Raw genomic sequence first — 13,728 nt, 5'->3', positions numbered from 1 at the left:
CTATGTCCAAAACTATTTGAAATTACAGCAACAGTTTTCATTTGCTGAACAATTATTTAATGGACATTGTACTTGGTGCTTTACACATATTATTTCTTTTTTTTTTTTTTTTTCTCATTTTTCTGAAGCTGGAAACGGGGAGAGACAGTCAGACAGACTCCCGCATGCGCCTGACCGGGATCCACCCGGCACGCCCACCATGGGGCGATGCTCTGCCCATCCTGGGCGTCGCCATGTTGCGACCAGAGCCACTCTAGCGCCTGAGGCAGAGGCCACAGAGCCATCCCCAGCGCCCGGGCCATCTTTGCTCCAATGGAGCCCTGGCTGCGGGAGGGGAAGAGAGAGACAGAGAGGAAAGCGCGGCGGAGGGGTGGAGAAGCAAATGGGCGCTTCTCCTGTGTGCCCTGGCCGGGAATCGAACCCGGGTCCTCCGCACGCTAGGCCGACGCTCTACCGCTGAGCCAACCGGCCAGGGCCACATATTATTTCTAACCCATAATAATTCTAGCCTATAAGAGAAATAGTATCCTTATTTTACAGACTGGGAAACTGAGCCTGAAGATCACAGAATTTATAAAGGAGAGAGATGTGATTAGATTCAGGGTCTATTTAACACCAGTGTTGGCTCTTTCCTCTATATTTTGAATCTTTCTAAGGCTTAAAAAACTCTTTCCATCATGCAGATTTTCCATTCACTTTTTTTCAGTCTTTTTGGTAATAGAAATTGACTTATAAGTCCTAATGTTTCCTAATTAGCACCTATTGATTCCTTGAACTCAAATTATTCTATTAAAAGAGCCACTGACCCAATAAATCTTCCCCCAAGTAGTTTTCTTCTTTCATTTAAATACCTGAGGTACTACTCCCACTGCTCTCCGAAGACTCTCCAGACTCACATCTTGTATATTTTGACCAGCAAGGTAAATGTTACCCTTTTGAGGCTCATAGAAGCGAAACAACAGCCTCACTATTGTGCTTTTCCTGAAATTGGAGACAAGCAAAGGTTAATTGACCTCTTAACAGCATTAGGGAATCCCGGTTTTAAACCACAATAAATCATTCTATTTGGATCAAGAAAAAAAACATTACACCGGGAATCATCATTCAATAATGCAGAATTTTAGAAATGACTAAATTACCCACCCTGACCCACTACCTCCTACAATGGCCACTTTCTTTCCTGCGGGGACTTCAAAAGATATTCCACTAAGAACTTTCTGACCCTCCATGTATTCAAAATGCACATTATCAAAGGCCACCGTTGCTGTCTCTGGTGTGATCTGAAGGGGAGAGGCCATCACTTTGTCCTAGCAGAGAAGAGAAAAAAAAAAGCCATTTTACACGCTGCCTAAAATAAAGATGCAGATAATTTTCTAATTCACAGACAGAAAAAGGAAAATGGGGAAGAGGAGGTTTGTAAGTCGAGTTAGATCACTTCCAAGCATGCTCTTCAAGATTTGTTTTTTCACTTCACACTAAGGTAAAAATCCTGGATGTTTTGATTTTTCCATAATTTGGGGGGGGAAGGTAGAGGGAAGGTGGACAGGGGAGTATGGAAGTTGAGGATGTGAAAAGAGGCAATCACATATTTTATACCATTATTAGCAAAAGTGTATAAATAATTCAAGTTAACAAAATTTAGCTTCTAGGTATAATATTCTTTGTTAATACTGTAAGGTTTTTAAACATAGAAGTAAAAGCTATAATGACCTTTTAATAACATAATAATTATTTCCAATTACTGAAAAAAAAAAAGAAATTGGTTTGCTAACATAGTAATGTAAGAATATGTGTCTAGAATAATCCTATTAATAAGATAAAGGCCACATGCTTTTAAAAAGGTATGAAATAAATTACTTACTTTAATTCGGGTGTCTACCTTGAGTAGTGTAAACAAGGTATTCATATCTATGAGTGCTTGTCTAGTTTCTCTATATACAGTTCCCAGAAAGTTCAGGGGTAATGAGAGCTGAAAAAGTAGTCCATTCACCATAACTAGATCTCCAACAGTAAGGGTACCTTAATTTGCAGTTGGCAGAAGAAAAAGAGGATATTTTACATGTTATAAACTGTTCCAGTTTAGAGAAATTAATAGTTTATTACTCTGGAATACAGTTCAAACTGTACAAAATCAGCAACTCTTAGGTCTACTTAAATTTCACAGCATTTTTTAAAAATAAAATTTATTGGGGTGACATTGGTTAGTAAGACTAGCTAGGTTTCAAGTGTACAATTCTATGATACAACATCTGTATATTGCATTGTGTTCACTTCCCCAAGTTCAATCTTCTTTTGTTACCATATATTTGACCTCCTTTATCCTTTAATCCATAATTTAGGAATATAGGGCACTTGATATATATGCTAAATAAAATTGGAAAAGTCCACCCATACACTACACATAATACACACAAAAAAGAATGGTTGAAGTGAGGAGAAAATGGAAGGCTAAAAAGCTTTCCTTAAGCTAGTTTCTTTGTAATATAAACCAAAATACTTTAAAAGAGTATATATTAAAAGATTGGAGCAAATGGGTGTCTTGATTGAAAATGATAAACCATGTATTACGGTTACAGTGAATAAATAAATCCTGAGTGAGAAGGTAGCAAAAAGAGGCACAGACATTATTTATTTTGTAAATGTTTTACAAATGAAAAATAGAAAGGTTAAAAGGTTACAAGTAATTCTAAAGAAAAGACTGCTTGAGTTTTAGTCCTTTGGACTAACACTAAATTAGTTACATTGATTTCTAGGTCAGTAAGAAAAATTAGAAATATTAGATGCCAAAAAAAAAGTCCTGAAACAATGAGACTGTAGCCCCACAAAAACGTATAAACAATAATCCCAACCAATGAGAAAACCAGTGCTAAAATTGTAATGTTAAACAAAAGGAAGTAAGAAAAACATTATCATACAATCAAGAAAATACATTCTGATACATAAAAGAAAGTTTTCCAGGCCTGGCCAGTGGTTCAGTGGATAAAGCATCAGCCTAGGGTATTGACGTCCCAGTTTTGATACCTGGTCAGGGCACACAAGAGAAGTGACCATCTGCTTCTTGCCCCTCCCCTCCCCCTTCCCTTCCTGCAGCCAGTGGCTTGATTGGTTCCAGCATGGCCCCGAGCACTGAGAATAGCTCCTTTGGACCACCAGGCATTAAAAATAGCTCAGTACTCGAGTATCATCCCCAGATGGGGTTGCCAGGTGGATCCCAATCAGGGCACATGTAATAGTCTGCCTTGCTATCTCCCCTCCTCTCACCTAAAAATAAATAGAACAGAAAATACTCCAAAGATGTTAAAGCACATTATTGAATATGCTTTATAATTAAGACTAATATACACATTCTTTTCATTAATCTTTATTTATAAAGGTTAAGTAAAATATCTATAAATGTTAAAACCACAGATCCATTACCTGCCACAATTCCCTGACTGGCAAGCACCATTATAGCTGTTAAACCAACACTGAAAATAGTACTTTGACCAAAGTTCAGCATAGCCAGAGTAGAGGTACTTTTCAATGAAGCAGTCTCATATGTCTTCAAAAATCCATCATATCTTTGAGCTTCATAGTTTTCATTATTAAAATACTATAAAATACACAAAATGGTAAGTACATACAAGTATAATTAGAATTTATTCTCGTGATTAGTATCCTATTCATCAGATTTCATACAGGGAAAAATTTTGTAGTGCACACTCCATTTTAAAAACTGACTTTCAATACACAGTACTATGGGTACTCTTGCAGTTTTCTACAAAGAATTGTAGTTGAAAAGTCCATAAAATTCATCCCACAAGCACTAACTGAATGCCTGATTAATTAAACCCTTATCTTTTTTTTTAATGTATTTTTTTTTTTTTTTACAGGGACAGAGAGAGAGTCAAAGAGAGGGATAGATAGGGACAGACAGGAACGGAGAGAGATGAGAAGCCTCAATCACCAAGTTTCTCGTTGCGACACCTTAGTTGTTCATTGACTGCTTTCTCATATGTGCCTTGACTGTGGGGCTACAGCAGACCGAGTAACCCCTTGCTGAGCCAGCGACCTTGGGTCCAAGCTAGTGAGCTTTTTGCTCAAGCCAGATGAGCCCGCGCTCAAGCTGGCGACATCGGGGTCTCGAACCTGGGTCTTCCACATCCCAGTCCGACGCTCTATCCACTGCGCCACCACCCGGTCAGGTCTAAACCCTTATCTTAATGGCAAGTCGTTCACAAACCTTTCAGTATCCTCTGGAATTCTGAATTGACAATTCTCATTGCCCCCACTGCATTATGCCTTCTAACACACTTTAACTCTCCCAATAGATTAGCAATTTCTGGGAGGGCAAGGATTAAATATGAATATTTTTTTTTTACCATCCTTCCCTATCACAGGAGTTAGTAAATAATGCTTTTTATGCAAGAGGCATTCAACAATATTTGTTAAATGGAAAAATGAACTAATAAATGACAGAAAGCACTATGCTAGGCACTCTGAGAGATTTAGTCAAGAATTTAAATGCGCCTGACCTGTGGTGGCGCAGTGGATAAAGCGTCGACCTAGAATGCTGAGGTCGCCGGTTCAAAACCCTGGGCTTGCCTGGTCAAGGCACATATGGGAGTTGATGCTTCCTGCTCCTCCCCCTGTTCTCTCTCTATCTCTCCCTCTCTCTCTCTCCCCTCTCTCTCTCTAATAAAAATGAATAAATAAAATCTAAAAAAGTAAATAAATAAAAAAAAATTAAAAAAAAAAAGAATTTAAATGCTAAATTGATTAGCTTAGTGTTCATTCTGAATCAAATGCTAATCGTATTCTTATCACTTAGAAATGAATTCAAGAGGTAAAACTCTGATGATGTCACAAAGAAAAAAATGAGATAGAAATAAAGAACAATTTCTAAATAAAAGAAAAATAATAAAGTATTATTATTCTATCACACCTAAAGATACTCTCTGAATCTGAAGCTCTAACTTACAGAACCTATTAAATTAAATGGCAGAACAAATCTTAGTGTAGAGTAAATGGCTGAGGAAAGTATAATTAAACATATTACCTTCACAGTTTCATAATTCAGCAGCGAGTCAATGGCAGCGTTACCTGCATCATTATCCGCTTTGTTCATTTCTATTCTAAATCTAGTTCTGGAAGACAAAGATTTGCATAGGCATGAAACGTTTGTTACAAAAGCATAACTAATTTCTAAACCTTGACTGGCCTCTGGGGAATACTTTACCTCCACCGTGTGACGGCAACTGTGAATGCTGTGTATGCACCAAGTGTGCCAAGAGTCACCAATGCAAACTGGGCACCACATCTGTAATACTGAAGAAGGCAAAAGAAGCAAAGAGAAATAGTCATTGTACTTGTCAAATAGTTTACAATATACAACAGCAAACCACAGCCAAAAGATTAAAGAAATACATTGCTGAGGAAATGAATAATTATTTGGGTAAGAAATCAAATGCCTCAGAAAATCTACTTTAGGAAACAAGGGAAGAAAACCAAACTGCACTTGCCACAATGATGCTGTCAAATGCTGATAATAATAGTGCAAAGAGCCATAAGAGGAATAAAAATATATATGTACATATTAATTATAAAATATGAAATTGCCTAAAACATAATGAATAGGGACCAGAAACGCAGAAAACCTGAGAATACCAATCTAAGTTCTATGCAAAATCTCTACTAACAAAAATTGCAAGCACTAAATGACTGATCAATGTTTAGAACTAAAAAGCAATTTACAATAACAACATAATAAAGACTTTGAACAGTCCCTTGAAACTTGTAGTAAATAATCAAATGAACTGCATAATACTTCTGTCACCATGAAATTTTGCTTTCAGACCCTAGACACCCAATACCACAATAGCTTCAAGTACTAAATAGCTACTAATGAGAATGTAAAAGCTTGTTATGAAAAAAATGTTTTACTTACCAAAATACCACTGACAAGAGTGACCTCAAACATAATGGGAAGAAGATTAAATACTAAAGCACTCAGAACAAAACTGATACCCCTTGTCCCTCGGTCAATAGCCTTCGAGAGAGCTCCTGTCTGTCTGCTCAGGTGGAAAGCCAGATCCAGGTTGTGAAGATGAAGAAAGACATTTTTGGCTATTCTTCGTATTGAATTTTGGGCTACCTTGCCAAATACTGCATTTCGAACTTCATTAAAAAAGGCAGCTCCAGCTCTTGATACACCATCTAACAGTACATTGAAAAGAAAAAAAATGGGGTGTAGAAATATTAGAGTCCATAGGATTATAAAAATGGTCAAGGGTCAGAAAGGGTACAATGAATGAATATACTGAATACTTACACTAAAAGAAACCTAGAAAACATCTACCTTACTGAGTATCAATCTTTCCACCACCATGGATCCCTTTCAATGTTATTTCTCCCATAGATTCCAGGTGTTGAAAGATTTTTTTCCAACTAGATACTTGAATACAGAACAGCTTATATGGCCTTATTTTGGATCAAGATACAATATCTGTGGAGATTTTTAATCTAATTCAATTCCCCCAAATAACAAAAAATAAAACTGAGATCCTGAAAAATCAAATGTATTGACTAAAGCAGGGGTCCCCAAACTACGGCCCGCGGCAGCCCCGAGGCCATTTATCCGGCCCCCACTGCACTTCTGGAAGGGGCACCTCTTTCATTGGTGGTCAGTGAGAGGAGCATAGTTCCCATTGAAATACTGGTCAGTTTGTTGATTTAAATTTAACTTGTTCTTTATTTTAAATATTGTATTTGTTCCCGTTTGGTTTTTTACTTTAAAATAAGATATGTGCCGTGTGCATAGGGATTTATTAATAATTTTTTTTATAGTCCGGCCCTCCAGTGGTCTGAGGAACAGTGAACTGGCCCCCTGTGTAAAAAGTTTGGGGACCCCTGAACTAAAGTATAGCCCCCATTCAGTCTCCTGCGTCTCATAAAGTACCCTTTCTAATTCATGGAGACAACAAAGCATCATATTCCCTTGTTTATAAACTATAGATTTGTCTCATGGCTATCAGATATAATTTAATAAAGCATTAACACACACATATCATTTTTTAGCTATTTCCTGTGTGATATCTAATAACAACAATAGCAAAAAAAATATTAGCTAGCCTTATTGAAAAGTTATCTTATAAGAAGCTTAACTATCAGAAGCGGTTGTTATAATAAGTTTAATGTCTTAGTTTATGTTATTGTTTTCTACAACTTGGAGAATGAGATTATGACTAACAGAATTTTCGGAAAGTGTATCATACAAAAGAATTTTTAAAATTCACCTATCAAAACAATTTTCACATAAAACAATAAATATCCCAAATGCTAAGTTGTGTTTGTAGTGAAAGGACATCTGCTCAAATATGATGAAACCCTCTTGAAGAAAGTCAACACCTGTAGACACATTAAAGAACCACACATACAGCCAATCAGAACCGCCGTTGCCATGGTTGCAACTGTATTTGGTGCATCACTCAGGTTCAGCATGTTTCCCGACATCTGGTTGAGGCTGTCTACAGCATATTTAAACATGAAGGGAACCACAATATTCATGGCCTAAAAACATAAAAGTAGGAATTACCCATCCTATGCAAAAATATTTATTTATAAAAGTATATATATGTACCTTAAATATTTATGGAAATGTTTCTATATTAACCACTTACTAGTATTGAAATGATTTTCCAAGTTCATAAAGAGAAAACCTTTGCATTGGGAAAGCTATCATTTCAGAATTCCTACCTCTCACTGACCACCATGTTAACATTGATTTACAAGCTATGCACATTTACCGTATTTTTCACTCCATAAGGTGCACTCCCCCCCCCCCCAAAGTAGAGGGGGAAATGCCCATGCGTCTTATGGAGCGAAAAATACGGTATTTTATTAAATATTTTAACACATCATTTGGTTAAAAATTTTTTCTTCTTATTTTCTTCCTTAAAACCCTTGGTGTGTCTTATGGTCAGGTGCATCTTATGGAGCAAAAAATAGGGTAGATAGTTCTGCCTCCAGAAAATCATCCATAATCATCAACTCAAAAAAGCTCTGTCCATTATCTGATATCCTACAAAGCGCATGGCACTTACAACAATCTGCCTCATAGTTATTTGTGTATATATTTTTCTTTCCTAGTACATCTTTGGTAGTCTGTGTCATATTCCTCTTTCTGTCCCCATGTTAAATACTTTGTATACAATAGGTATTAATTAAATAAGTGTATATAAAATCATTCATGCACCAAAATAATGGTAAAACTAAAATCATATAGGAAAAAGGATATCAAAAGCAAATAAATTACAATGACCTGTGGCTGATTCACCATTTGAAGAACAACACTGATAGATAGATCTATTTGCCCCACAGAAAGATTCCTTTACTCCAATACCATACAAAATAAAACCCACTGAATACCAAACCAATTTTCAAAAATGAACCAATTTCTCCATGAGAATACTCCCCAATATATCAAAATTAGAATTATAATGCTTTCATATATTAAAGGCAAATATTCAATTACTTCATTTCCATGCAAAATTATAGTATCAAAAATATAAACCAGGGGCCCCCAAACTACGGCCCAGGGGCCACATGCGGCCCCCTGAGGCCATTTATCCGGCCCCCGCCGCACTTCCGGAAGGGGCACCTCTTTCAGTGGTGGTCAGTGAGAGGAGCATAGTTCCCATTGAAATACTGGTCAGTTGGTTGATTTAAATTTACTTGTTCTTTATTTTAAATATTGTATTTGTTCCCGTTTTTTGTTTTTGTTTTTGTTTTTTTTACTTTAAAATAAGATCTGTGCAGTGTGCATAGGGATTTGTTCATAGTTTTTTTTATAGTCTGGCCCTCCAATGGTCTGAGGGACAGTGAACTGGCCCCCTGTGTAAAAAGTTTGGGGACCCCTGATATAAACCATGCCTGACCAGGCGGTGGCGCAGTGGATACAGTGTTGGCCTGGGACACTGAGGACCCAGTTTGAAACTCCAAGGTCGCCAAATTGAGCACAGGCTCACCAGCTTGAGTGCAGGATTGCCGGCTTGAGCACAGGATCACAGACATGATCCCATGGTCATTGGTTTGAGCCTAAAGGTCGTTGGCTTGAAGTCCAAGGTCACTGGCTTGGCTGGAGCCCCCCAGTCAAGGCACATATGAGAAAGCAATCAATGAACAACTAAGGTGCGGCAACTATGCGTTTATGTTTCTCATCTCTCTCCCTTTCTGTCTGTCTGTCCCTTCCCCACTTCGCTAAAAAATAAAAGTGTGATATGGTCAAATTGAAAACAAACAAATAAACAAATTATCAACCATCATTTAGAAACAGGAAGCTGGTTAGACCGCCTCTTTTCTGAAAATAAAAATGAAATTCATATACCTTAATAACATGTGAAAAAAATTGTATAAAGCAGAGGTAGTCAACCTTTTTATACCTACCACCCACTTTTGTATCTCTGTTAGTAGTAAAATTTTCTAACCACCCACCGGTTCCACAGTAATGGTGAATTATAAAGTAGGGAAGTAACTTTACTTTATAAAATTTATAAAGCAGAGTTACAGCAAGTTAAAGCATATAATAATAATTACTTACCAAGTACTTAATGTCGGATTTTCGCTAAATTTGGCAGATTAAATCTTTATAAAACAACTTACTCTAGGTAAATCTATCTTTTTATTTATGCTTTGGTTGCTCCGCTACCGCCCACCATGAAAGCTGGAATGCCCCCTAGTGGGCGGTAGGGACCAGGTTGACTACCACTGGTATAAAGGTTAAGAAAAACTGAAATCCCAGCTCTTGTTAATATTCCATTATTATATCTTTCATCTTTATTAAACATAAATGTATTGTAAACAAGCCTGGTTTACCTGTAACCAAGCTCTGTAAAAACTTCCAAGTAAGGTATACAAGGGTATAAGCAACCAAGCAATATCATTATAAATACACAGCAGATATTGGAATACTTTTAAAGAATGCAACATCATGGGATAAATTGCTCAAAGCTTTTAAGATGTTTAACTTTCAAAATATAATCAAATAGTATAGCAGATTTCAAGTAATACTAATTCTCAACTGATTTCTATATGAACCATATAACCTCAGCCTCTTGCTTTTGCTTAAAATGGTCTTCCACCTGATTTACTTCTCCAGACCTGTCCATTCTTCAAAACCCACTTTGAATCCCATTCCCATCATGTTGATCTGAAAACAACAGCCCACTTTGCACTTTCCATTTTCCAACTTCTCTTTTTTGTACATTATACTTCAATATTTATCATTTTTATTTTATATTTACCATTCACTTTGTCTGTAGGTACACATGCTTAATACCCTGCCTTCTCAACCTAAGTGAAACTCGTTGTGGTGAAACAAGTATTTTATGAACAACAGCGATGTGAGTTGGGTATGGTGCTAGGAACCTTCCACAATGGTTCAATGAGAGGTGAATGAAATAACTCTATGAAATGGGTATTATTCCTTTAATTGAGAAAACTCAAGTCTTTTAAGCAGCAGAGCTGGAATTAAAATCCACGTCTGACTTGAAATTCAGAATTCTTTTTATATCATAGCTGTATCAGCAGCATATGAGGCAGGGACCATAATATTTTACTCCTTTTGCTCTCTAAAATAGATGCTCTCAAATGCTGCTTACTCCAGCGGCAGGCATAAACTATGGTACAAGTAATTAAAATAAATATGAGCAGATTCCAGGCCCAGTGGACCAAATCCCAGATGATTTTCACAGCCAAATGTTTTGTGGGCAACTCTTCCCTCCTGATTCTCAATTGCGCCATGGTGGATCCAGGGGTGCTTTACATCTCAGCCCCTCCTACCCATCTCAATGTGGCTTCTTCTTCTTTATATCCTTAGTTATATAACTTCTGTTCAGCTAGTCTTCAGATGGTTATCCAGGTAATTTAGTTGTAATTCTGATGTAGTCATGGGAGGTGGTGAGTTCAACTTTGACCTATTCTGTCATTTTGGACCTTTCAGAGGGCTGATATTTCTATATTCATTTATATTTACTTGTAATTAGTTTACATGAGGGTAGTCCAACCCTCTACATTCTATAGATACTATTTTTTGACAGAAAATCAAATATTAGCCTAGTAAAAAAATATTTTTGTCCTTATGGAAACTAGATTGATCTAGATTTCATACCCTGATGGTACCTATCACCAACCAACACAAATCTGTTTTAAAAGACTGGAATTCACACTAAAAATAAAGTCTATACAAATGCCATAATTTAAGACTTCCTTCCCCCTTTGACTTGATTTATTAGTCACGTTCTAACCTGTTCTATTCAACTCAAAAGTAATTCCCCCAAACGGTCTGCCTCTAATTAATCAGCAAGGTAGTTACATTCAGCTAATGAAGGCATAAAGGCCAATCTGCTAATTCTGCCTTGTATAAAAAGCTCAAAATAAGCTTTATTTACCCTTAAGTAATTTGTGGGTAGAAGATAATTCAGCAACCAGTACTGTGCTAAAAATGAGTGAGTTTTTAAAATCTCAACATTAGATTTGTAATATACTGCTCACAAAAATGAGGGGATATTTCTAAAAGAATAGGTAGCAATAAAAAAAGCTATTGATTTTTTTTTATTGAATTAAAACATCTGGGCCCTGGCCGGTTTGCTCAGCGGTATAGAGCGTCGACCTGGTGTGCAGGGGACCCGGGGTTCGATTCCCGGCCAGGGCACATAGGAGAAGCGCCCATTTGCTTCTCCACCCCCCCCCTCCTTCCTCTCTGTCTCTCTCTTCCCCTCCTGCAGCCAAGGCTCCATTGGAGCAAAGATGGCCCGAGCGATGGGGATGGCTCCTTGGCCTCTGCCCCAGGCACAAGAGTGGCTCTGCTCTCGGCAGAGCGACGCCCAGAGGGGCAGAGCATCGCCCCTGGTGGGCGGGCCGGGTGGATCCCCGTCAGGCGCATGCGGGAGTCTGTCTGACTGTCTCTCCCCATTTCCAGCTTCAGAAAAATACAAAAAAAAAAAAATCTGAAAACCAAATGACAAGTCAAAGAAAGTTGTTCAGTTATGCAAATGAGATGCAAAACCAACTTTTATTTCATTGGTAAAAAGGCACTATACAAAAGGCTAAAAGTACTGGAGTATCTGCATGTTCCCTGATCTCATTTTTGTGAGCAGTGTATTACTCTCTCCCTTCACCTTGAACAAACAAAGTCAAGTAATGATTCTTGGTCTGTTGTTCGGCATCTTGATTTAAGTCCTCTCCCAGAGACAGGTCTAGTTCATTGAGAGAGCAGTCAACCGAGTCCATTAGATAAGGAGACTGGAAAAACGAATAGAGTCTGACTAAATTATTTTGGTTTTACTCTTAACTCTCCAATCCCTCTTTCCATTAATACTTACTTTCTTAGAGGAACACATTTATCGTAGGTTCTGTATGTTGTCTTCTATTTCTGTTCTTTTCCTTGGTGAATTCATTAATTTGCATTGTTCCAACTATTAGCACTTAATCTTCCTGTCCCTGGGCTCTTTCATCAGCTTGTCTTGCACTTTGTATTTGTTATTTATAAAGTACATTTTCTTATTTAAGAACATATAAAACAAAAAATTCATGTGGTTTTTGGGGGCTGGAACAGATTAATTGCATTTCAAATTAATTTAAATGGAAAAATTCGATTTGACACATGAGCAAACTGAGTCAAGAGCTTGGCCAAGAAACAAATTAAACTCATGTGTCGGGGACCTGAAGATGGCAGCGGAGTAGGCAGACGCACAGACTCCCAGCTCACAGCACCAAACTAAATTACAAACTAATTTAGGAACAATCAGCATGAAAAACGAACTCTGAACTACAAGAACAGCTCTCAAAAACCAAGGAGCAAAGCAGAAGCCACAACAAACCTGGTAGGGAGCGCCTGAATCTCCTCTGCTTACAGAAACGGGGGGGGGGGGGGAGGCTAAGAGCCCAGAAATTCTCTCACTCCAAGAAAAAGAGCAGAAAATACTGCTCACAGCCACTTGCCTAGCGACCAGGAAACGAGGTGTGTTAAAAGGGCCGGCTTGTTTTCCAAAAAGAAAGGGGAGAGAGAGAGAGACAGACGGTGAGGGGCAGAGGAATGCAGGGGATGACATGAGAAGCTGACTCATCCAGTGCTGGAGGTGGCCAGAGCTGGGGGAGGGGCTGATCCTTCCAACAAACAAAAGACTAAAGTGCTGCCGGGTCATAGATCTCCAGACATCTCTCCAATTCCAATCAGCGCAACAAGACAGAGCTGAAAACAAGAAGTGGGGAGGAGGGACAGTAACTCAGGTCTCCATGGAGATCTGAGATACACCTCCTCCTACTGAAGCTGAGAAAACACCCTGCCCCAAGAGAGAGTAACTGGATGATCAGGCCTTCAGAGTCTCAGGTTACACTCACCACATTCCTGAATACAGTTTCAAATAAGCCCCCTGCTGAGATCAATAAACAAGACTAACATGTGTTAAGAAAACTGAGAAAAAAACAAAGAAATCAAGACTTCAAAGGGGCCCAAATCCCAAAGTGGATTACAAATAATAGCTGATGTCAACACAAGAAGAACTAGAAATAACACAATGGAAAACTGGAGGCAGACAACACCAGGCCTAGACTCAACCAGCTCTACAAACAAAACACCCAAACACACATACATAATGAGAAGACAGAGAAGTGCAATCCAAATGAAAGCACAAGAGAAACCTCCAGGAAATGATCTCAGTGATATGGAATAAGCAAACTTCTGGATGTAGA

General features: G+C 38.0%; 1 protein-coding gene across 3 annotated transcripts in view; it reads right to left on the bottom strand.

The window, feature by feature from the left end:
- Positions 1-13,728, bottom strand: part of ABCB7 (ATP binding cassette subfamily B member 7) — a 53,901-nt gene that overhangs the window by 18,915 nt on the left and 21,258 nt on the right. For 2 of the 3 annotated variants that reach the window (XM_066356045.1, XM_066356047.1), the window contains 8 exons: positions 7,416-7,548; positions 5,927-6,195; positions 5,219-5,307; positions 5,039-5,126; positions 3,418-3,592; positions 1,862-2,019; positions 1,144-1,307; positions 852-981 (listed from right to left, as the gene is read on the bottom strand). In XM_066356045.1, coding sequence (XP_066212142.1) covers positions 852-981; positions 1,144-1,307; positions 1,862-2,019; positions 3,418-3,592; positions 5,039-5,126; positions 5,219-5,307; positions 5,927-6,195; positions 7,416-7,548 — 1,206 coding nt within the window. The remainder of the gene's footprint in view (positions 1-851; positions 982-1,143; positions 1,308-1,861; positions 2,020-3,417; positions 3,593-5,038; positions 5,127-5,218; positions 5,308-5,926; positions 6,196-7,415; positions 7,549-13,728) is intronic. The other variant, XM_066356046.1, reaches the window with a different exon arrangement.

The sequence above is a fragment of the Saccopteryx leptura genome, chromosome X (assembly GCF_036850995.1).
Source record: "Saccopteryx leptura isolate mSacLep1 chromosome X, mSacLep1_pri_phased_curated, whole genome shotgun sequence".
NCBI lineage: Eukaryota > Metazoa > Chordata > Mammalia > Chiroptera > Emballonuridae > Saccopteryx > Saccopteryx leptura.
Note: the sequence above shows the minus strand (reverse complement) of the source record. Positions and strands in the feature narration are given on the sequence as shown.